Consider the following 22,206-nt stretch of genomic DNA (forward strand, 5'->3'; position numbering starts at 1 on the left):
TTGTTAGATGGTGGTCGGGGGGGGGGGGGGGGGGGGGGCTAGTGGAAAAGGAGAGAAGTAAAAAGACTGTGGGTGTATTGGTGGAATAGAGGGCTGTGTAGTGCGTAGTGCTGAATGGGAATGGGGAAGGAGCTAGATGGGTGGGGAAAATGACCAGTGAAGTAGGTTGCGGCCAGGAGGGTTACAGGAACATAGAATACATTATAGGATACATTGTAGGATACATTGTAGGGAGAGTTCCGACCTGCGCAATTTAGAAAAGTTGGTTTTGGTGGAAAAGATCCAGATGGCACAGGCTATGAAGCAGTCATTGAAATTAAGCACATCATGTTGTGCAGCATGCTCAGCAGCAGAGTGGTCCAGCTGTTTCTTGGCCACAGTTTGGCAGTGTCCATTCATGTGGACAGAGAGTTTGTTGGTTGTTGTGCCCATATAGAACGCAGCGTAGCTGTTGCAGCTTGGCTTGTAGATCACATGACCGGTTTCACAGGTAGCCCTGCCTTTGATGAGGTAGGTGATGTTTTTGACCAGACTAGAGTAGGTGGTGGTGGGAGGATTTATGGGACGGGTCTTGCATCTAGGTCTGTTGCAGGGATATGAGCCATGAGGCCAGGGGTTGGGAGCTGAGGTTGATGAGGATATTGTGTAGGTTTGGTGGGCAGCAGAATACCACTGTGGGAGGTGTGGGAAGGATAGTGAGTAGGTCATTCCTCATTTCAGGGCACCACAAGAGTTAGTCAAAATCCTGGCAGAGAATGTGATTCAGTTATTCCAGACCTGGGTGGTACTGAGTCATGAGGGTAATGCTCCTGTGTGGCCTGACAGTGGGAATTTGGAAGGGGGCAGGTGACTGGAGAGATAAGGCACTGTTTTTGTTCAAAGTTGGGAGGGTAATCATGGTCTGTGAAAGCCTCACTGAGAGCCTTCCTATATTTCGAGAGGGGTTGCTCATCCCCACAGATGCGACAATCCTGGGAGGCTAGGCTGGCTGCATGGAAGGGACTTCTTGGTATGGAATGGGTGGCAGCTGTCGAAGTGGAGGTATCATTGGTGGTTGGTAAGTTTGATGAGAATGGACGTACTGTTGTAACAATTTTTGAGGTGGAGGTCAACATCGAAGGAGGTGTCTTTTTGGGTTGAGATGGACCAGGTGAAGCAAATGGGGGAGAAAGTGTTGATGTTCTGAAGTAATTTGGATAGGGTGTCCTCACCCTCAGTCCAGATCACAAAGATGTCATCAATCAATCTGAACCAGGTGTGGAGTTTGGGATACCTCTAAACGACCCATGAATAGGTTGGGATAGCATGGTGCCATGCTGGTGCCCATAGTCGTACCCCATATTTATTTGTAGGTAATGTCTTGAAAGGAGAAGTAATTTTGGGTGAGGATATCCGTGGTCATTGTGAGTAGGAAGGAGGTTTTACAGATCTGGAGTCAGTGGGGCTCTATGAAAGGGAGTGTTCAATACCAGTGAGGCCTTGGGCTTGAGGGTGTTAGTGTAAAGGGAGCTGGCATCACTAGCGACGAGCAGGGCACCATGTGTTAAAGGATAGGAACTGTGGAGAGCCGGTGGAGCAAATGGTTGGTATCTTTTACATTGGAGGGTAGGTTTTGGGCAATAGGCTGAAGGTGTTGGTCTACAAGAGCAGAGCCACAATGGGACATTCTGGGTGGTTGGGTTTATGGACTTACGGAGCATGTAGAAGGTAAGAGTACAGGGATTGGTAGGGGGTAAAGAGAGAAATGGACTCTGGGGAGAAGTTCTGGGATGGGCATACAGATTTGAGGAGAGGCTGGAGATCCTGCTGAATTTATGGAATGGGATCACTGTGGCAGGGTTTGTAGGTGGATGAATCTGACAGATGGCAGAGGTATTATGCTGACATGTAATCCTTGCGATTGAAAACAGCAATGGTGAGCCTTTGTCAGCAGGTAGGATTATAAAACCGGGATCCATTTTTATGTGGTGGATTGCAGTTGTTTCTGCATATTGAGGGATTTAGGGAATGAAAGTGAGGCAAGGTTTCAGGGTGAGAAATTCAAGAAAGATAACAGGGGTTGATTTGGGGGGGGGGGGGGGGGGGGCAGTGGGGATAGATCACGGGTAGAGGGAGGAGTGAACAGAGTCTGGCAGGATTCAACATTCGTCTTGGTAGAGTTGGTGACGAAAAAGTGCTTCCACTGTGGAGATGGGGAGTGGAGAGAAGGTCTTTAACAAGTCTTGGATGATTGCATTTGAGAGTGGGGCTAAAGATGAGGCCTTTGGAAAGGACTGATACTTCTGCAGGGCCATACCTTTTGGGGGAAAGGCTCATGATTGTGTTTCAGGGTTGTTTAGGTTCTGAATTCTGCATGGTGGTGAGAGGGAGTTTCTGAGAGTGGAGTAAAGGTAGTAGGTCTGTGAGACAGGGGTTGTCAGCTATGGGGTGATGTGGGGGATGTTTGGAGGTTATTTGTAGAGGTGGTGGATAGTGGTAGTCCAAGCTGCGAGTAGGAAGTGAACGTTGTGGAGAGTTTTTTGAGGGGGCATTGTGCATGTTGCTCTAGTTCCTGGAGGACAAGAGCTTCAGTGCGTGATATGGGATCCAGGAATTTGGGATTGCATAACAGGAGAATTTTGTGGATGGAGAGGAGGTTTGGGCCTGATATGGTTTGGCAGGACTGTGTTTTTGAGGCTTAAGGGTTGGCAGAATCTGAACAGGTGAAGGTCATTGTGGAAGGATGGGTGGCAGCCAGAAAAGGGGAATTTCATTGTAAAGCCTTTTCGAGGGATCCCATGAGCCAACCAACAACACAGGAACAGTATGTGGGATTGGGTTCTATCTAGGGATAAGAAAACTTTTCTGTATTGACACAGACAGGAGGAGCAAGGATCTGTAGTGGTGAATAAAAATGCATAAAAATATGTAAATAATACAAAAATATGTCCAAAAAAATTAGCAAAAAGACAACCAAAAACATGGGTAAATCATAAAACAGATGAAGTACTTACTTCATTAGATTTTACTCTGCATGATGCCATGAATTGTGTTGTCTGGGACTCTACTCCTCCACACGTTGTACAGGTACATCCACCGCACTCAGCTTATGTGACTGTATGGTGTGGTTCCACTACCTACTTCATTCTTGTTCATGACAACCAACAAGCTGCCTGTCCCCATGAATGGCTACCACCAAACTGTGGTCAGGAAACAGCTCGACCATGCTGTGCAATATGACTTTCTTCATTTCAGTGACTGCTCCACAGCCTGTGCCCTCTGGATCCTTCCCACCAAACCAGCTTTTCTTAATTGTGCAGGTGGGATGTCTCCCTGCAATATATCCTATGTTCCTGTAACCCTTGTGGCCTCAACCTTCATCAGTCATTTTCCTTACCTATCTAGCCCCTTCCCTGTTCCCATTCCAGCACTACATAGCCCTCTATTCCACCAATGCACCCACAGTCTTTTTACTTCTCTGATTTTCCACTATCTCTCCACCTCCCATATAATCTCTCCCCTGCATCTAGCTACCCCAGCCTCTCTCCACCTCATTCCTATACATTCAAACAAGCAGCACCTTACCATCCCCTTCTATACTTCCCCCTCTCCAACCCATATCCTTCTTGCCCCCGGCAGCACCTTACCATCCCCTTCTATACCTCCCCCTCTCCAACCCATATCCTTCTTGCCCCCAACACCCGGATGCTTCTCCCATCGTGCGCTGTCACTCGCAGTCTGGCCTCAGTAGACAGGGACCATGGTCGTGTGTGTGTGTGTGTGTGTGTGTGTGTGTGTGTGTGTGTGTGGCTTATTTCCAATGAATGCCTAGTTTACCGAAAGCTCACTCTCTGACAGTCTTTTTGTTGTGCCTATCTGCAACTCAGCATCTCTGCTATATGGTACAACTATCCTTTTCATAATACTGATAAATTCCATCCTGGATTTTCCATTGTTTGACTACATCATTTGCCCTTTGGAACCATGGTAGAAACCGTTTTGTGATGCAGAAGGTAACAAAGTTTCTTTTGAATGTTAAGTTTCAGTTTAATGTTCATTATTTATTGTAATTGATATCCAAAATAAATGTTCCTTCCTACATCTGCAGATATTTAAAACTGATAATAGTGATTAAAGGTATGACAGTGAATATTTCCTTTTTTCGGAGTGTGACATTTTGAAAGTAAAATATACATTTCCAGTACTTGTATTTGTTTGCATTGTTGTAATATGCAATTCCTTAATGCCTCAGTTTGTTATTTGCAAAATATTTGAATGTGTTCCATACCTTTCTTTCCACATTGGGCAATATGTTTAGATTTGCAGAAGATTACAAAATGACCTCTGAAATACTGCAACACTGGCTTCTGTGTTGATCGCTTGTGTGGTATATAGCTGAGAAGAAAGTTGTATGTACCTGTACTCTCATATAAGACAGTCTTAGCAGAGGCCTAGAATGGGCAGTATCCATGCGAGCACTTTATGATGCAGAGTTTGGGAACATGTTTTGCATAGCCAATGGAAAGGTAGTCTGGGGTAATCAATCAGAGGTCAGAAAAGATGCAGTACATTTTGAGTTCCAAAATTGAAACCAGTTTATATATTTTGCACATTATTCACATTTCATTGCCTTAAATTGCCATGACAACAGGCTTCATACTTTTTGCTTTGCACGGTTTAAGAATCAAGGTTGTGGTGACAAACTGGTCTGTTATGTAGCAGAAAGTCTAGATTGCTCAGCTGCAGCCACAGAGCAGTTGAAGGAGTGATTTGAAATGTATATCAAGGGCTACAAATTATGTTTATTGTTACATTAAATGTCTTGAATGAACTATTGGGATTACAACTGTTGTTTTTTAAATTGCATTTTATTGTTATTTTCATGTCAGGTTCTGGTAAAACTATTTCAGCTGATTATTTACAAAACATTTCATTCATCTCTCTTTCGATACTTGCAACAAGCTGGTGAAAAATTTCCATGCTTTCCCATCTCACAGCAAGCACTGCCAGCACTGTTTTTCAAAACACACAGATTGTAAAGAGGAAACAGTGATGTGGCCTAAACTACCCAAAAATTTAGCTTGTAAATCTCAAGTTTTTATATATTTCCCTTTCTTGAAAGTTACAGTTCACAAGACAATGAGCAAAAAAGATATGCAGAAAGCTGTTAGCTTAAATTGTCTATAACTTTACATCAGGAATACTGTGATATTCAGATTGAAAGTCCTTCCACATTTTGATAGGCCTTTGCAAAAAGTTTGAGACTGTCAACATTGCTAAAAGTTTTGAATGATGCTAAATTTTGATGTTTCAGTGATAAAAACATTGCTGTAGAAGTAATAGTTAGTTAGAAGTTTAGATTTAGTGTATCTGCGGTTAAATGTTAGCATACAGAGGCTGGACAATAACATGGAAACACAACACAAGTACATTTTAGAAAAACTGTTGGAATTCAAAACCGCTTCCAGTCATTTCAGAGTGGGTAAGTGCAGGTCCTGTATGGTTTTCATTGGAATCTTTACCATTCTTCCTACAAAATAGTGGCAACTTTAGATATCAATGAAGGAAGTGGATAAGAATCACCCTCACCTGATCAGCCAAAATGGTCGCATAATCTGTAGCAGTAATGCCAAGGGGTCTGAGAAATACTGTGCTTTGGTTGCCCAAATCACCACCCGCCATGTTTCACTCTTCGGATGTAAGTTCAGCTAGAAGTTGGAAACAGGATGAAACAAGACTCATCCACACATATTGCTCCATAGTGCAAGTCTTGTGGCTTGGGCACCATTTTTTTCCTGTTAGTGACATGTGCATCAGTGATGTGTGGTTTTGGAATTCCAACTCGCCTTTCAATTCCCATGTTATGGAGCTTTCTTCATCTTGTTTGCTGACAGACTCTGAAATTGCCGAAACATTCCACGTGGGAAAAATTATATATAAAAACAAAGATGAGGTGACTTATCGAACGGAGGCGCTGGCAGGTCGATAGACACACAAACATACACACAAAATTCAAGCTTTCGCAACAAACTGCTGCCTCATCAGGAACGAGGGAAGGAGAGGGAAAGACGAAAGGAAGTGGGTTTTAAGGGAGAGGGTAAGGAGTCATTCCAATCCCAGGAGCAGAAAGACTTACCTTAGGGGGAAAAAAGGACAGGTATACACTCGCACACACACACATATCCATCCACACATACAGACACAAGCAGACATATTTAAATATGTCTGCTTGTGTCTGTATGTGTGGATGGATATGTGTGTGTGTGCGAGTGTATACCTGTCCTTTTTTCCCCCTAAGGTAAGTCTTTCCGCTCCCGGGATTGGAATGACTCCTTACCCTCTCCCTTAAAACCCACTTCCTTTCGTCTTTCCCTCTCCTTCCCTCGTTCCTGATGAGGCAACAGTTTGTTGCGAAAGCTTGAATTTTGTGTGTATGTTTGTGTTTGTTTGTGTGTCTATCGACCTGCCAGCGCCTTCGTTCGGTAAGTCACCTCATCTTTGTTTTTTTTTTAATATATATATATATATATATATATATATATATATATATATATATATATATATAAATGAATTGGTCAGTTTCAAGATGTGCAGTGCCACAAGACAAAATTTTGTGTCCGAAAAGAATCTTAACTGTATCCCAGAGAATTTGTTATAGGTATATTGCTTTGATATGTAAAAGGTAAGCCTGATCATAATACGGTTAAATTTTGTGGTCACCTACAAGTATTGCACAAACATACTGTCTTTTTATCATCGAACGTACTTCCATATGGACAAGTTATAAGGATCCCTAGAATATAGAAACAACGGAAAGAGTTGAAAACAAAAAAGCCATCAAGTCCGAATGGAATCCCTATTCACTTTTACAAGGAGTACTCTACAACATTGGCCTCTTAGCTTGCATATATCATAAATCTCTGAGCCAGCACAAAGTCCTAAGCAACTTGAAAAATGCAAAGGTGACTCCTGTATGTAAGAAGAGTAAAGCAATGGACCCACAAAAATGCAGACCAGTATCCCTAACATCAGTTTTCTGCAGAATCTGTGATCATAATCTCATTTGAAATATAATACATTTTCTTGAGACTGAGAAGATTATCAGCACTGTTTTAGAAACCATTGCTCATGTAAATTAGGTTGCCTTTTTCTCACATGATATTCTGCGAACCATGGAAGAAGGGCAACAGGCAGATTCCATGTTTCCAGATTTCTGGAAAGCAATTGAACTAGTGCCTCACTGTAGACTGTTAATGATGGTAAAAGCATATGGAATAGGTTCTCAAATATGTGAGTGGATCAAAGACTCCTTAAGAAGTAGAACCCAGTACATTGTCCTTGACAGCAAATGTTCATCAGAGACAAGGATATCAACAGGAGTGTCTCAGGGAAGTGTGATCAAACCGTTATTATTTCTATAAATGATCTGGCAGATGGGATGGACGGTAATCTGCAGTTGTTTGCTGATGATGCTGTGGTGCATGGTAACATGTCCAGGGTTGAGTGACTGTAGAAAAATACAAGATGAATTATGCAAAATTTCTGGTTGGCATGATGAATGGCAGCTAGCTCTAAATTTATTGGGAACTCAAATGGGAATCCATGAAGGGAAGGTGACATTCTTCTCAGGGAACACTGTTGAGAAATTTTAGAGATCCAGTATTTGAAGCTGACTGCAGAACGGCTCTACAGCTGCCAATATACATTTCGCATAAGGACCATAAAGATAAGAACCAAGAAATTAGGGCTCCTACAAATACAGGCAGGCAGTAATTTTTCATTGGCTTTATTTGCTTGTGGAACAGGTAAGGAAATGACTAGTATTGATACAGGGTGCCTTCCGCCGTACCCGTTAATGTGGCGTGTGGAGTATGTGTCTCAATGGGATCAGCCATGTAATGCTACAATTGGTTAAATGAGAAGTTTGGCTTATTCACAGGAAATCACTGGCAGAAGTGTACAACAATTCTGTAATCAGTAAAAATTCTGTACTTCAGATTTCAAGAAGGGGGAGGGGGAAGTCCAAATTCAGCCCCTGTTGCCCCCCCCCCCCCCCCAATTCCTCTTTCAGAAGCCTATGGATACACGACTATTTTCCAAAAGCAGTGTAACCTGAACACTGCCTGTCCAATCCCTTTGATTGCCAATATTATCACCAGACACATTTTAGTAAATGTTTCTGAAATATAGAGCCACTAAATAACTAAAGACACAGTTGCAACAATTAATGAAGGAAAAATACACGTCTTTGACAGTACAAAGGTTAACAATCATAATACGTTTGGACTTTTCCATCAGAACATAGGAAGCTTGTTCAATAAGAAAAATCAGCTCCTCATATCAATACAGGACTGAAAAATCTAAATGTATTTCTGCAGATGTGCTGTGCATAACAGAACATCCCTAGAAGTCTCAGAAATTGAACTGATGAACCTAAATGGAGACAAGTTAGTATCACATTGCTGTAAGCATAATATGAGGAAAAGGGAAGTGTCTGTATACACAAAAACTGGACTAAAACCACAAGCCATAGACATAAGTGAATACTGCCTTGAACAGCAATGTGAATGGGGTACTTCAGTGAAAGACTTGAAATCATACAAGATACCAGTTCAGCAGTCTGTATGTTCCCAAATGGAAATGTTTTGAGCTTCATCAAACAATTAAAGGCACTACTTAAAAGACCTAGTGGAAATAACTGCGAAGTGATTTATGTAGATATTTCAGTGTATATTTAATCTTGGATTGTTCTGATTGAGAGCACCTAGAGTTACTGATGTCTAGTTTTTGTTTTGTTCTTACAGTAATATTACAACAAGAATAGCAAGTTGTGCAACAGTGATTGATAATTTATTTCTAAATCCACCGTCTTTAATAAAATTGATGTTAGCCCTATAATAAATTATTTATCTGCTTACAACACCATACTGAACCTTCATTCAGCAAATAATATCCTAGAAACAGATAAATTTAGTGTCTTTAGAGGCTTCTCTACTGAGAATACAGTACATGATTTCACAAACTCTATGTTAATTGAACTAAACAATAAAAACTACCCAGTTGACATTTTCTGTGACCTTGCTGAGCCTATGTGGCAACACAGTGAAACGAAAGTGGTTTGTCATTGCATGGTTTGAGTCATATTTTAGCAGTAGAAAACAGAGAGCCACATTAGCACCGGATATGACATGAATATGCCACTAGGTTTGGTGCTTGGCTCTTTGTTTTTCTTGGTGCATATAAATGATTTACTTGGGATGTTGGAGAACTCTTAAAAATTGTAATGTTTGCTGATGACACAAGTATATTGATATAGATCCCAAATTTATCCATACCAGCCACAACCAGGAGCAGGCTGGTTCACAGCCAACAACTTAACATTGGTCGTACAAAAACTTTCCTGCATTTCCAAACAAATAAAAATGACATACAGGTACCAGAAGCAGAGATCAATGGGCATACGGTGGATGAGACTTTTTGTATGAAGTTCATGGACACCCCGGGGGATAATGCAGTGAGGCGACATCAGCACAGCACATGGATAAATTAGCCAAAAAGCTGTTTTGCCTACTTTCCATTCAGAAATCTCTCTCACTGTGCTGGGTTACACATGGGATCACTAACGTACTTTCACTCACTTGTGTCTTACAGCGTAGTCTTCTGGAACATTGCAACTAAGGTGAAAAAAGTTTATATCCTGCAGAAGCATGCTATAAGAATATTGTTAAAAGGTGATAACTAAACATCTTGGAGAAATCTCTTCAGAGACCTAGGAATTCTTACACTTACTTGCCAATATATGTATTCCCTAATGGAATTTTTGCTTAATATAAAGAGTACATTCAAGTGAGATTCAGCAATTGACAACCACAATACTGTAAATAAAAATAATTTCCATGCAGACTGTCGATCACTGTGGAGTTTTATAGTCTGATTTGAAAGTCTGTAACAGCTTACCAGTAGACATCAGGCAGAAAATGGAAATTCCCAATCATTTAAAACAAAGTAAAGTGTACCTCTCCAGAGACACCTCCTACAATTTTTCAGAATACTTGAACTCAAGAATGTGAATTCTACTTAACTCAAATATTTGTATTGGGCAGATTCTCACTCTGTCAGTACACAGGGTGTTCCAGGGAGAATTATACAGGGATATGACAGAAGTGATCATTTGGAGCAGAAAAGTCTAGTAAATGTGGCCTTAAGAACTGTGAGCACTTCATCATCTTTGATGCTGTGTAACAAATATCACTTCAAACTCTTTGCTTTCCATATTTTGAGATGTGGTAGTATAGACAAAAAAATACAATAAACTTGGGCTCAAAAATGCATACCTTAAGAGCTGTGAGCACTTGTTCATCTTCATTACTGTGAAACACACCTACTGCGTAAGGCATGTATTTTAGAGTTCATGTTTACTAGATATTTTTGCTTCAAATGATCATTTCTGTCATATCCCTGAATATTAATCGTTTGTCCTTGGGCATCCTGTGTATACAGCTGGTAGTGGTCTGTGTAAAGTTACATAAGTGGTTTGTATGAAGTTTTGTATAAAAACAGTAGCTGAGTAGTAGATAAGGACTAACAGTGAGTGGCCTTTTTTTTTCCCCTCAACATAGTGGTTTTTTCTCCCAAAAACAAACACACATACACATACACACACACACACACACACACACACACACACACACACACACACACACACACACACACACACACACACAGAGAGAGAGAGAGAGAGAGAGAGAGAGAGAGAGAGAGTGAGTTTGATTACAATAGTGCTAGCCATAATCGGTTGTTAGTATACTTTACGAAGTAGTCAGCAGCAATTGCTTATGCCTGTTAATGTACAACTTGACTTGTTCCACATCAGTGAAGGTGGGATTTATGGATCACAATATGTGAATCAATGAATCAATCAATCAATCAATCAATCAGTCAGTTCACTGTACACATGTAGAATTGGCATCACATGCTGTGTTTGCTTCCTTTCCATCTTCTGCATGTGTGTGTTATGTTATGTTATGTGGTTTATTCATCTCATTACATACAATTTTCAAATCATTTGATTTGATGTACAGGAGACATGTCAAGGTTTACAAGAGAAACTTTTTTCACTTTTTTTAAGATAAATACAAAAGTTTACATTATATTTTACATTTCTAAGTTACAGCTACACATGTACATAAAATAATAAATGTATTACAATCCCTGTGTTCAGATTGTGAAGCTGTCTCAATGAATTCATCGACAGAATAATAACACTTTTCCACCAGGAGAGTAAAGAGCAATCTTTTCAGTGAACCAATCTCCATTTTAAATATATTACTGCCTTTTATTTTATTGAAAATTTTTAACCCCATATACTCTGGCGTTTGGGCATAAAGTTTTAAACGATGTGTTGGAAGTTTGAAGTTATCTCTGTGGCGAGTGCTGTAGTTGTGGTCAAAACGGAAATTGTCTAGTGTATGTTGATTTCTATATAGGAACACCACCATCTCATATATGTAAAGTGAGGGGATAGATAGTACTTTTAAATTTTTTAACAGTGGTCGACAGGATTCCCGTTTTTTTGCAACACACATGTTTCTAATTACTTTCTTTTGTAATACTAGGAGCCTAGTGACATTTGCTGAATTTCCCCAGAAAATTATGCCATAACGAATAACTGACTCAAAGTAGCAGTGATAAACTATCTTTCTGGTATCCATGTTTGTGGCACCTGACAAAATACACATTGCAAATGCTAAGTTGTTCAGTTTATTTGCTAAGTAATCTATGTGTACCTTCCAATTTAAATTTTTGTCAAGATTTAGGCCTAAGAACTTCACGTGGTTTGCTTCTGTGATATCCTGATCATTGCAAGTTATCTTTATTTCACTCCTTTCTACTTATTTAGCTTCAAATTGCATCATTTTGGTTTTAGTTACATTTAGTTTTAGTCCATTTTGATAGAACCAAGATTCAAGTTTTTCTAAAGTATTTTTGGCTTTTTCTGGGATATTTTCAGATACCTCATTTTCAATTAGAACTGATGTATCATCAGCAAATAAGACTGAATGAACATCAATAGCAAGTGGTAGGTCATTTACGTAAAAAAGAAACAGATAGGTACCCAATATCGAACCTTGTGGGACTCCTTGGGGAACTGTTTTCCAGTCTGATGAATAATTGGTTCCATTTGAAGTTAAAATTACTCTTTGTTTTCTACCTGTCAGGTAAGAGCTAAACCATTTTAAAGCAGTGTCTCTGATTCCATACATCTGTAATTTGTGGAGGAGTAATGCATGGTTCACTGAATCAAAAGCTTTAGTCAGATCACAGAATATACCTGTGACCTTTCTACCTTTATCTAACGTGGAGCATATTTTTTGGATAAACTCATTTATAGCATTCGCAGTGCTTTTACCCTGTTGGAATCCAAACTGGTTTTTAAAAATTATATCATTTACAGTAAGAAAGTTATTAATTTGTTTTGCTGCAATCTTTTCAAACACTTTAGAGAAGACCGGCAAGAGAGAGATAGGGCGGTAATTCCCCATATCTTCTGTCAATCCTTTCTTGAATAGAGGTTTCATCTCACCATATTTCAATACCTCTGGAAAGCATCCCTGTTTATAAGATTGATTTATAGTAGTTGACAGTGGTTGGGAAATAATATCGTACACATACTTGATTACAGATGTTGTTATTTCATCCCACCCATGTGAGGTTTTGTTTTTTAGAAACAATATTTCCTTTTCCACATCCCTTTGGGTTATTTTTTCAAATTGTTTAAAAGATGTGTTCTGGCTGTTTTCCAAATTTGTGATGCCCTGATAGAATGTCATATCCACATCCGATCTTACTACGTTTAGGAAGAATTCATTGAAACAACTTGACATCTGAACAGGGTTAACTATAATTTCATTTTCATGTCTAATTTTCAAAATCTCATGAATTTTTACTTTGGCTCCTAGTTCAGACTGAACAACTGACCACACTGCTTTTGTCTTATTTCTGTGTTCTCGTATGAATTTGTTATTTGCCATTTTTTTAGCTGCCGCTACAACTTTCCTAAATACAGCTTTATACTGTTTGATATAAATAACAAAATCTGGATTTCTGTTTGATTTTAACTCATTGTGGAGCTCTCTCTTTCTGGCACTAGAGATCTTTATTCCTGTTGTAATCCATTTGAGTTCATAAGATGGTGTGTGTTGATCATGTAATTGTTCCTGAATTTGAAAATAATCAGGTTGGTGAAGTGGTTGAGCCACTGGAAATATGTTTATAAGGAATGGGTTTCATATCCTTGTCCAGTCACCCAAATTTTGTTTTATTTTTTTCTGTCATTCCCCAAAAGTGCTTAAAGTGAATGTTGGAATCATGTTTCTTTCGAAAAGGCACAGCCATTTCTTTCACCGGCCTTTTTTCAAAACTGAACTAGTGCTCCATTTCTCATTGTCAACATAACACTAAACTGTAATCTTCCTTCTTTCAGAATTTTGTGTGAGGGATGAATGGGGTGGATGTGTATACACATGTGTGAGATGTGTTAAAAAGTGAAAACTTGTGGTTTTTGGGTAGAATGTTATTTATTTATGCACATCAATATTTTTTTGTTAAGATATACCAAGTTGTCTCCAACTTGTGTTGAAATGATGAATGATGTCTCTTCCTACTCTTCTGTGTGTTGTTTTTGTGCTCATTTCTCCTAGGGATATTTCAGTACATTTTTAAATGTCATCCAATCACCTTTTCCGAGGTTTTTCTCCACTACTTTGATCTTCTATTCTTCCAAACATTACAGCTTTTTCTAGTGAGTCTTCTACTCTCGTATGTCCAAAATACCTTAATTACTTCTATAGCCCCGAAGATAATTTAGATTTTATGCCAGCACTTTCTCCAACCTCCAAAACACTTCTGGAATTCAGTTTTTGGGATTTCTTTTAGCTCTCTCTGTGATGCATTTTTAATCTCATCTGTGCTTAAAAAAACTGTCTTTTGAGGTTTTCTTTAGTTTTGAGAACAGAAAGAGTCATATGAGGCCGTGTCTGGCGTAATTACAGTATTACATTTGGCCAAAGGTTCACAAAAAAGTAACAAAGTGTGAGCAGGTACATTATCATGATGCAAAAACCATTTAGTGTCAGATTGCTTCACACACATAGCATGGAACTTTCAAGCAGTACTCTTTATTGATTGTTCAACGTTTTAGCAGCAACTCATGGTGCAATATAGTGTTAAAATTGAATAACACAGTTTGTTGAGCTTTTATCAGTCATGGTGATCCAGAATGCTTCCACTGGGGTACTCCAACCTTAGTTTCAATGTCATATCCAGAACTCTATGGTTGATTACATGTTGTGGCATGTTTCAGTAGCTTTGCATCATTTCTGACTTCATCTAGCTAATCCTAAGCCACTCACATTCATCACTGTTTTTGTTCAGAATTCAACAATTTCACAACAAAGTTTGCTGTCATAAACTTCATACCCATATACCTGGAAAAAAATTTCAGGGCATAAACCAGTTGATGTGTAACCATCATTAGTGACTTCTGTGATTGAGGTTTGACGATCATTCATACTTAATTATTTCACTTTTCCCATGACTTCATCAGCTGGTGATGTGCAGGGGGCATTCTGATGATGTGCAGGGGCATGCAGGGCACTTCTTGTCTTCAGTATTTTCACAGCTTACTCTGAAATTCTAATACCATATGTAAACCCTTCTTCTACTTTTAGTGAACTCATTGAAGGTAATATTTAATATTTCTAAACTTTTCTATCATTTTTGCAACAAAATTTAGTATAAATTCTCTTATCCATTTTTATACAAAATAAAGAATCATCAATACTAATGAAACACAAGTAACCCTTTTGACAGGTAATAACATAGTACATATCTGATATGTCTCTAACACTGTAAAACTACTTTTCTGTCATTTGCCAACTTAATAATGAATAAATTGTACTAATATGACAAGTGAGTTTACATAATTCCTATTGCTTTTTGAATGCACCTCAACGTATGTGTGACTTTGTGTTCAGACATCATTATGAAGCAAAACTTTTGAATTTGACATGTCATGCAGTAAATGACTATAGTACTAAACTGCTTCTTTTGTTAACTTAATTCATGAGTGCCATTAGTGACCACTCTGCTCATATGCTATCAGTGACAGGACATTTTGTTTATATTACTATTAAAAACAGCCATGTACATTAGTATGTGTAAATGTACACTTATTTTTGCTAAGAATGTTATAATGTTTCACATTAACTTCTTTAGAAGCCAATTATTAAGAAGTAGATTACAAGGTATTATGTAAGGTGGGTTTCTGTTATTCAGTTATTTTGTTATATCTTCACTTATTAAAAGAAGAGAAAAGGGAGAAAGTGAACTGAATTAAAATGTATCTTCGAGTTAAAAAAATGTGAATATGTAAATTCTTGTTGTACTCCCAGTGTTGATTGTGAATGTCTCCAGACTCCTAAATTTTTGGTGTAATTGAGAGAGACAGCAGTTACCTGAGATGCACTGATGTAGCATAGATAGACTTCAGTTGAACAGACACTTTCACAAATAAATGATTATTAAATTCTTCAATGGCAGGAAGCAGCCATACAGAGTGGAAGGTTACTGAAAGTGTCCCGCAAACAATATATTACAACAATTTTTGTTCCATTTTTTAAAATTATTAAATTTGCTGTGAAATTGTAACTAATTACTAGCCAGGACAAAAAAGCAAAAATAGTAAAAGTGGAGTATCAGTTTATAATGTGTTGTGAAAAACTCTATAATTATATAACTGTTGTATAAAGAAATGTAAATAGTAGTTACACAAGGTAGATTTCATTGAAGTTTTTATATTTTGAAATTAATTGTACTATATTTGCTGCAAATATATTTCTGTTTAGAACTTGAGGCCTATGCCAGCTTGGTTTCTGCATTAAGAGCACAGGGGGAACTTAGCTCAGAAAAGAGAAAATTGCTTCAAGATATTGCTGCGACACTCAACATTTCGATGGAACGACATCGTGCAGAAATCAGAAGAGCTGTTAATGATGAAAAGCTTGCAACAATTGCAGAACAGTAAGTATGTAAAAAAAAATTTTTAAAGTGTTTTGTGTGCCTCAGTTCTTACAACAGAACTTAAGTACAGCTTTTTTCTTTTAGTTTTCAAAGTCTTCACAGTTCAAATTTTCACTTAATAATTGAACTATTGTGGATTAATATAACAATAAAAACAATAAAGTTTTGACAAAATAATTTAATTGGTTAGATAAAAAGTCTACTCATCCAATGGTGGCAGAACATGCACATAGAAGAAGGTTGTAATTAGGCAAGCTTTTGGAGTCAGTGGCTCCTTCTTCAGGCAGACAGGTCAAAGGGGAAGGAAGAGGTGTGAAGGAAAAGGACTGGTGAGGTCTAGGAAAAGGGGTTGATTTCGGGAAAGTCAACTAGAACCACCAGTCAGGGGAAACTTGCCATATCAGATTAGAAGGAAACACTGATTGTTGGGGACTGCATTGGATGATATTTGAAAACCTGAGAGCTTAAAGGTGAAAGACAGAGTACTATGCAAGACAGAGATTACTGTTTAAACATCATGCATGAGTTAATAAGAATGAAAAGCTAAGTGTATTGTATGTAACAGAGATGGGGGGCGGCGGGGGGGAGGGGGTGGGGTGGCGAAAGCCTATTTTGTGACAGACTTTTTGTTGTGCCTATCTGCGGCTCAGCATCTTCACTATATGATAAGTAACAACTATACTTTTCATAATATTGTAACCTTACTTTTCTGTGCATTCTTAAGAATTTTGTGGGGCCAGTCGATACGAAGTACTTGCCATTCAATTTTTTGAAAACTATTAGGTGAAGAAATTGATTTTTGCACATCTTACAATCTGATATCTTCACTCGATAAAGAACTGAATTTCTTTTTGTTATCACCCATGGTCTTGGGATATTGCCTTTGATTAGTAATCAAAATGTCCTCGGTCCCAGGTTCGAATCCTGCCATTACTTAAATTTTGAATAAAAATCATCAGCAGTGACAGCTACAGATTTCCTTCATAAGAAGTTGCTCTCATTCTGCCAATGGCCTTGTCAAAGAGGAAGAAGGAGCGGACAGAGGTTAACGGCACGTTCTTGCCCTTGCAGTGGGAAACTATCCCTAAAGGTGGAGGAATGAGCAGTGATCAATGGCATGAAGATGCCGAAGGTAATGGTAGCCAGCCAATGTATTAAAAATACATAACGTGTGTCCACAGAACATGTGGCCCAAGACTGAAAAACATTCATGATGATCTCTCCATTGGCAAAAGATTCTGGCCTAGTTCCCTATTCAGATATCTAGGAGGGCCTGCTGGGAGGGAGATGACTGTAAGAAAAATATTGAATAACAAACAAAGGGGTAACATTCTATGATCGGGGCACAGCATGTCAGAAGTGTAAACATAGTAGAGAAGCTAGAAAATCTGTAAAGGGAAATGGTAAGGCTCAGTACAAATATAGCGGGCATCAGTCAAGTGAAATGGAAAGAAGACAAGGATTTCTTTTGCGATGAGTGTAGGGTAATATCAGCAACAGCAGGAAATGGTGTAGGATTTGTTATGAATAGGGTGAGTTACTGTGAACAGTTCAGTGATAGGGTTGCTCTCATCAGAACCAACAACAAACCGACACTGACAACGATAGGTCAGATATACATGGTGACATTGCAAGCTGAAGATGAAGTGATAGAGAAAATATATGAGGATATTGAATGGGTAATTCAGTACGTAAAAAGAGATGAAAATGTAATAGGCATGAGGTACTGTAATGCGGTTGTAGGGGAAAGAGAAGAAGAAATGGTTTCAGGGAAATATGGGGATGATAGGTGGGAATGACTGACTGAGTTCTGCAATAAGTTTCAGCTAGCAATAGTCAGTACTGTGTTCAAGAATTACAGGAGGAGGAGGTATACTTGGAAAAGGCCAGGAGATACAGAAGATTTCAGTTAGATTACATCATGGTCATGCAGAGATTCCAACATCAGATACTGGATTGAAAGGTGTAGCTAGGAGCACATATAGACTCAGATCACAATTTAGTAATGATGAAGAGTAGCCTGAAGAATCAGTGCACAAAGAAGTGGGATGCTGAAGTACTAAGGAATGAAGTGGTATGCTTGAAGTTCTCTGAGGTTATAGATACTGTTATAAGTAGCAGCTCAGTAGGCGGTTTGGTTGAAGAGGAATGGATATTTTGGAAAAGGGCAGACACGGAAGTCGGAAAGAAAAACATAAGTACAAAGAACATAACTGCAAAGAAACCACTAGTAATAGAAGAAATGCTTCAGTTGAGCAATGAAAGAAATAAGTGTTCCTCTACAATTTTTACCCTCCACACTGCCCTCCAGTACTAAATTGGTGATCCCTTGATGTCTCAGAACATGTCCTACCAACCGATCCCTTCTTCTAGTCAAGTTGTGCCACAAATTTCTCTTCTCCCCAGTTCTATTCAATACCTCCTCATTAGTTATTTGATCTATCCATATAATCTTCAACATTCTTCTGTAGCACCACATTTCGAAAGCTTCTATTCTCTTCTTGTCTAAACCATTTATCGTCCACATTTCACTTCCATACATGGCTACACTCCATACAAATACTTTCAGAAACGACTTTCTGACACTTAAATCTATACTCGATGTTAACAAATTTCTCTTCTTCAGAAACGCTTTCCTTGCCATTGCCCTCTACTTCGACCATCATCAGTTATTTTGCTCCCCAAATAGCAAAACTCATTTACTACTTTAAGTGTCTCATTTCCTAATCTAATTCCCACAGCATCACCCGAATTAATTTGATTACATTTCATTATCCTCGTTTTGCTTTTGTTGATGCTCATCTTATATCCTCCTTTCAAGACACTGTCCATTCCGTTCAGCTCCTCTGCCAGGTCCTTTGCTGTCTCTGACAGAATTACAATGTCATCGACGAATCTCAAAGTTTTTTTTTCTTTTCCATGGATTTTAATTCCTACTCCGAATTTTTCTTTTTTTTCCTTTACTGCTTGCTAAATATACAGATTGAATAACATCGGTGATAGGCTACAACCCTTTCTCACTCCCTTCCCAACCACTGCTCCCCTTTCATGCCCCTCGACTCTTATAACTGACATTTGGTTTCTGTACAAATTGTAAATAGCCTTTTGCTCCCTGTATTTTACCCCTGCCACCTCCAGAATTTGAAAGAGAGTCTTCAAGTTAACGTTGTCAGAAGCTTTCTCAAAGTCGACAATTGCTAGAAACGTGGGTTTGCCTTTCCTTAATCTTTCTTCTAAGATAAGTCGTAAGGTCAGTATTGCCTCACATGTTCCAATATTTCTACGGAATCCAAACTGATCTTCCCCGAGGTCGGCTTCTACCAGTTTTTCCATTCGTCTGTAAAGAATTCATGTAATTTTTTTGCAGCCATGACTTATTAAACTGATAGTTCAGTAATTTTCACATCTGTCAACACCTGCTTTCTTTGGGATTGAAATTATTACACTCTTCTTGAAGTCTGAGGGTATTTCACCTGTCTCATACATCTTGCTCGCCAGATGGTAGAGTTTTGTCAGGGCTGGCTCTCCCAAGGCTATCAGTAGTTCTAATGGAATGTTGTCTGCTCCTAGGGCTTTGTTTCGAATTAGGTCTTTCAGTGCTCTGTCAAACTCTTCATGCAGTATCGTATCTCCCATTTCATCTCCATCTACATCCTCTACCATTTCCATAATATTGTCCGCAAGTACATCATCCCTGTATAGACCCTCTATATACTCCTTCCACTTTTCAGCTTTCCCTTCTTTGCTTAGAACTGGGTTTCCATCTGAGTTCTTGATATTAATACAAGTGGTTCTCTTTTCTCCATGTTGTTGTTATTGTTGTTGTGGTCATCTTCAGTCCAGAGACTGGTTTGGTGCAGCTCTCCATGCTATTCTATCCTGTCCAAGCTTCTTCATCTCACAGTATTTACTGTGACCTACATCCTTCTGAATTTCCTCGGTGTATTCATCTCTTGGTCTCCTCCTATGATTTTTACCTTCTATGCTGCCCACCAATACTAAATTGGTGATCCCTTGATATTTGTTTTTTTGTCATATCCAATTTTCCAAGTAAAGATTACAGGATAGTTTAAGATTTTCAAAATAGATGACAGAACAGTTCAATATTTGCAAGGAATTCGGTGCAGGAAAACTATTTTGGAAGAAACACCGAAAACAACTCGGGATCCGATGGTTGTCATTCCGCCCAATTACTCAGAATATTAACATCCCTGGGGGATAGATGACTCTGGCAAGATCTCAAGGATATGATATGAACCTCACTTGAGCAAGTGCAGATCAGTACTTCTCATTAAATTTTATTTGAAAGTCTCCCCACTGCAAAACAATCACCACTTCACTAGGTACACAACACTGTGTGACGATACACTTTTTTTCTACTTTATTTTGGATAAGTTTTAATTCTTTCCACAGGTTGTCTATAACCTTGATGGTATCATTAAGTTTGGAAGAAGCAATAGTCAAAACGTTTCCGGTGGTTTTTCTCTCGGTAACTCTTTGATCTATAATTTGTTCCAATGGTTCCTCCAAACTACATACATTTATCATATCAAAGCTTGCTATCTTCTCTTTGAAGCTTTTTTCTACACTGTCTACTCATTTACATACACCTGTAATTTGCGATTGATGACAGGAATTAATTCGCTATGCTTGTAAATGCTCTCTTTCAGAGTATGCCATCCCTGTTTTACAGCATTAAACTGAGCATTACATACATCCTCCAGTGATCCTAACTTTTCATTAATCTCTAATTCTGCACTATTACATTTCTCCTCAATATTCAATTCCAATCTTTTTGTCAGAGCCTGAAAATTATCCTTCTGTTTTTGTCTGAAGTCAGTAAACATTTGATTTACATGAACGTTTAAATCAGTCAATTCCATCTTTAAATCTAATTTCAAATTTTCTACTTTACCATTTAGGGTGTCAAATTCAGTCTTTAAAACATCCATGCCTTCGCATAGATTACTAAATTCTTTGCTCTGTGCATCAACTTTGGCATTTAACATACCTAGATTTGTTGCTTGACTATTCAAGATTCCACCCTGGTTATTTAGAACTTCACTCTAAGCATTTAAACTAGAATGTACCAAACCAATTTTTTTACTTACAGTTACATTTAGTTCCTTACTTAAAGCTGTCCTCTGGACATCTAATTTAGTCTTAATTGAGTACTTTGATCTTCTAATTTATCATTTAAAGTTTTGACCAAATTTACTAACTCGGACCAGTTAGGTCCTTCTTTTGTAACTCTCATAGCCATTGTTGGTTCTTGGGTTTCCCCAACTTGCTGTTCATTTTTCATATTTTTACCCGCTTTGGACCTTGTGAGCATTTAAAAATTAACTTTAAGTATAATAACTACACTAATATAGTTCATGCATCAGTTTATACCACGTTGTATTTAAACAATAAAGTTCTGTTTTAAGCTCATCCAACGTAGAATTTGGGCTACATCAATAAGCTGATGTGTAATCAGCGCTGGTGAACAGCAACTGGTGCCGGTGGCATCGGTCATTGGTTTACACGTAGGTGTCAGTTAGTGGAAGTGGAAGCGGGTCAGCACCGGTGAACAGCAACTGGTGCCAGCAGCGTTGGATGTTGTTTTCTGCACCTGCGTCCCCTTGATGTGTGGGAGAGCTATCCACTCCCTGCACCAGATCTTCTCTGTCAAAGTGATCTCGGCGTATTTTATCCTAGAAAAACCCACTGAAATCTTCTTCACTATTTCTCAATTCAAATTTTTTTTCCTCTTTTGAATACTTGGGCATGTCCCAAAGTCTCGGAGCAAAATTCTTTATCATGTTTAGTCTAGTTGCTATGGCAACATACAACATCCACTTTTCTCATTTTTGGTCTTAGAATTCCTGTTTTTCGAGTACTGTCACAGTCGCCACATCCTAATGTTTTGGATGACTTGAAGTGGTGAAGTATATGTACAAACTTCTACTTCTTTAACGATATGACTTACTTGAGATGGTCAGCCAACTTTCCTAGCTGGTTAGCCTGCTGCTGCAAACTCCCTTTCTCTTCTTCTCTGCAGTATATTGCTGGGAACAGGAACTTCTCAAAATTCTTTCTACTTATAAAAATAAGTAGACGTACACAGTTTCTTTTGCTTCACTTAACAACATATATTTAAACATC

At 38.6% G+C, this 22,206-nt stretch overlaps 1 protein-coding gene across 3 annotated transcripts in view; it reads left to right on the forward strand.

The window, feature by feature from the left end:
* Nucleotides 1-22,206, forward strand: part of LOC126457099 (BRCA2-interacting transcriptional repressor EMSY-like) — a 320,327-nt gene that overhangs the window by 51,165 nt on the left and 246,956 nt on the right. For all 3 annotated transcript variants that reach the window (XM_050093126.1, XM_050093127.1, XM_050093128.1), the window contains exon 3: nt 15,885-16,059. In XM_050093126.1, the coding sequence (XP_049949083.1) occupies nt 15,885-16,059 (175 nt within the window). The remainder of the gene's footprint in view (nt 1-15,884; nt 16,060-22,206) is intronic.

This window comes from Schistocerca serialis, chromosome 2, assembly GCF_023864345.2.
Source record: "Schistocerca serialis cubense isolate TAMUIC-IGC-003099 chromosome 2, iqSchSeri2.2, whole genome shotgun sequence".
Classification (NCBI taxonomy): domain Eukaryota; kingdom Metazoa; phylum Arthropoda; class Insecta; order Orthoptera; family Acrididae; genus Schistocerca; species Schistocerca serialis.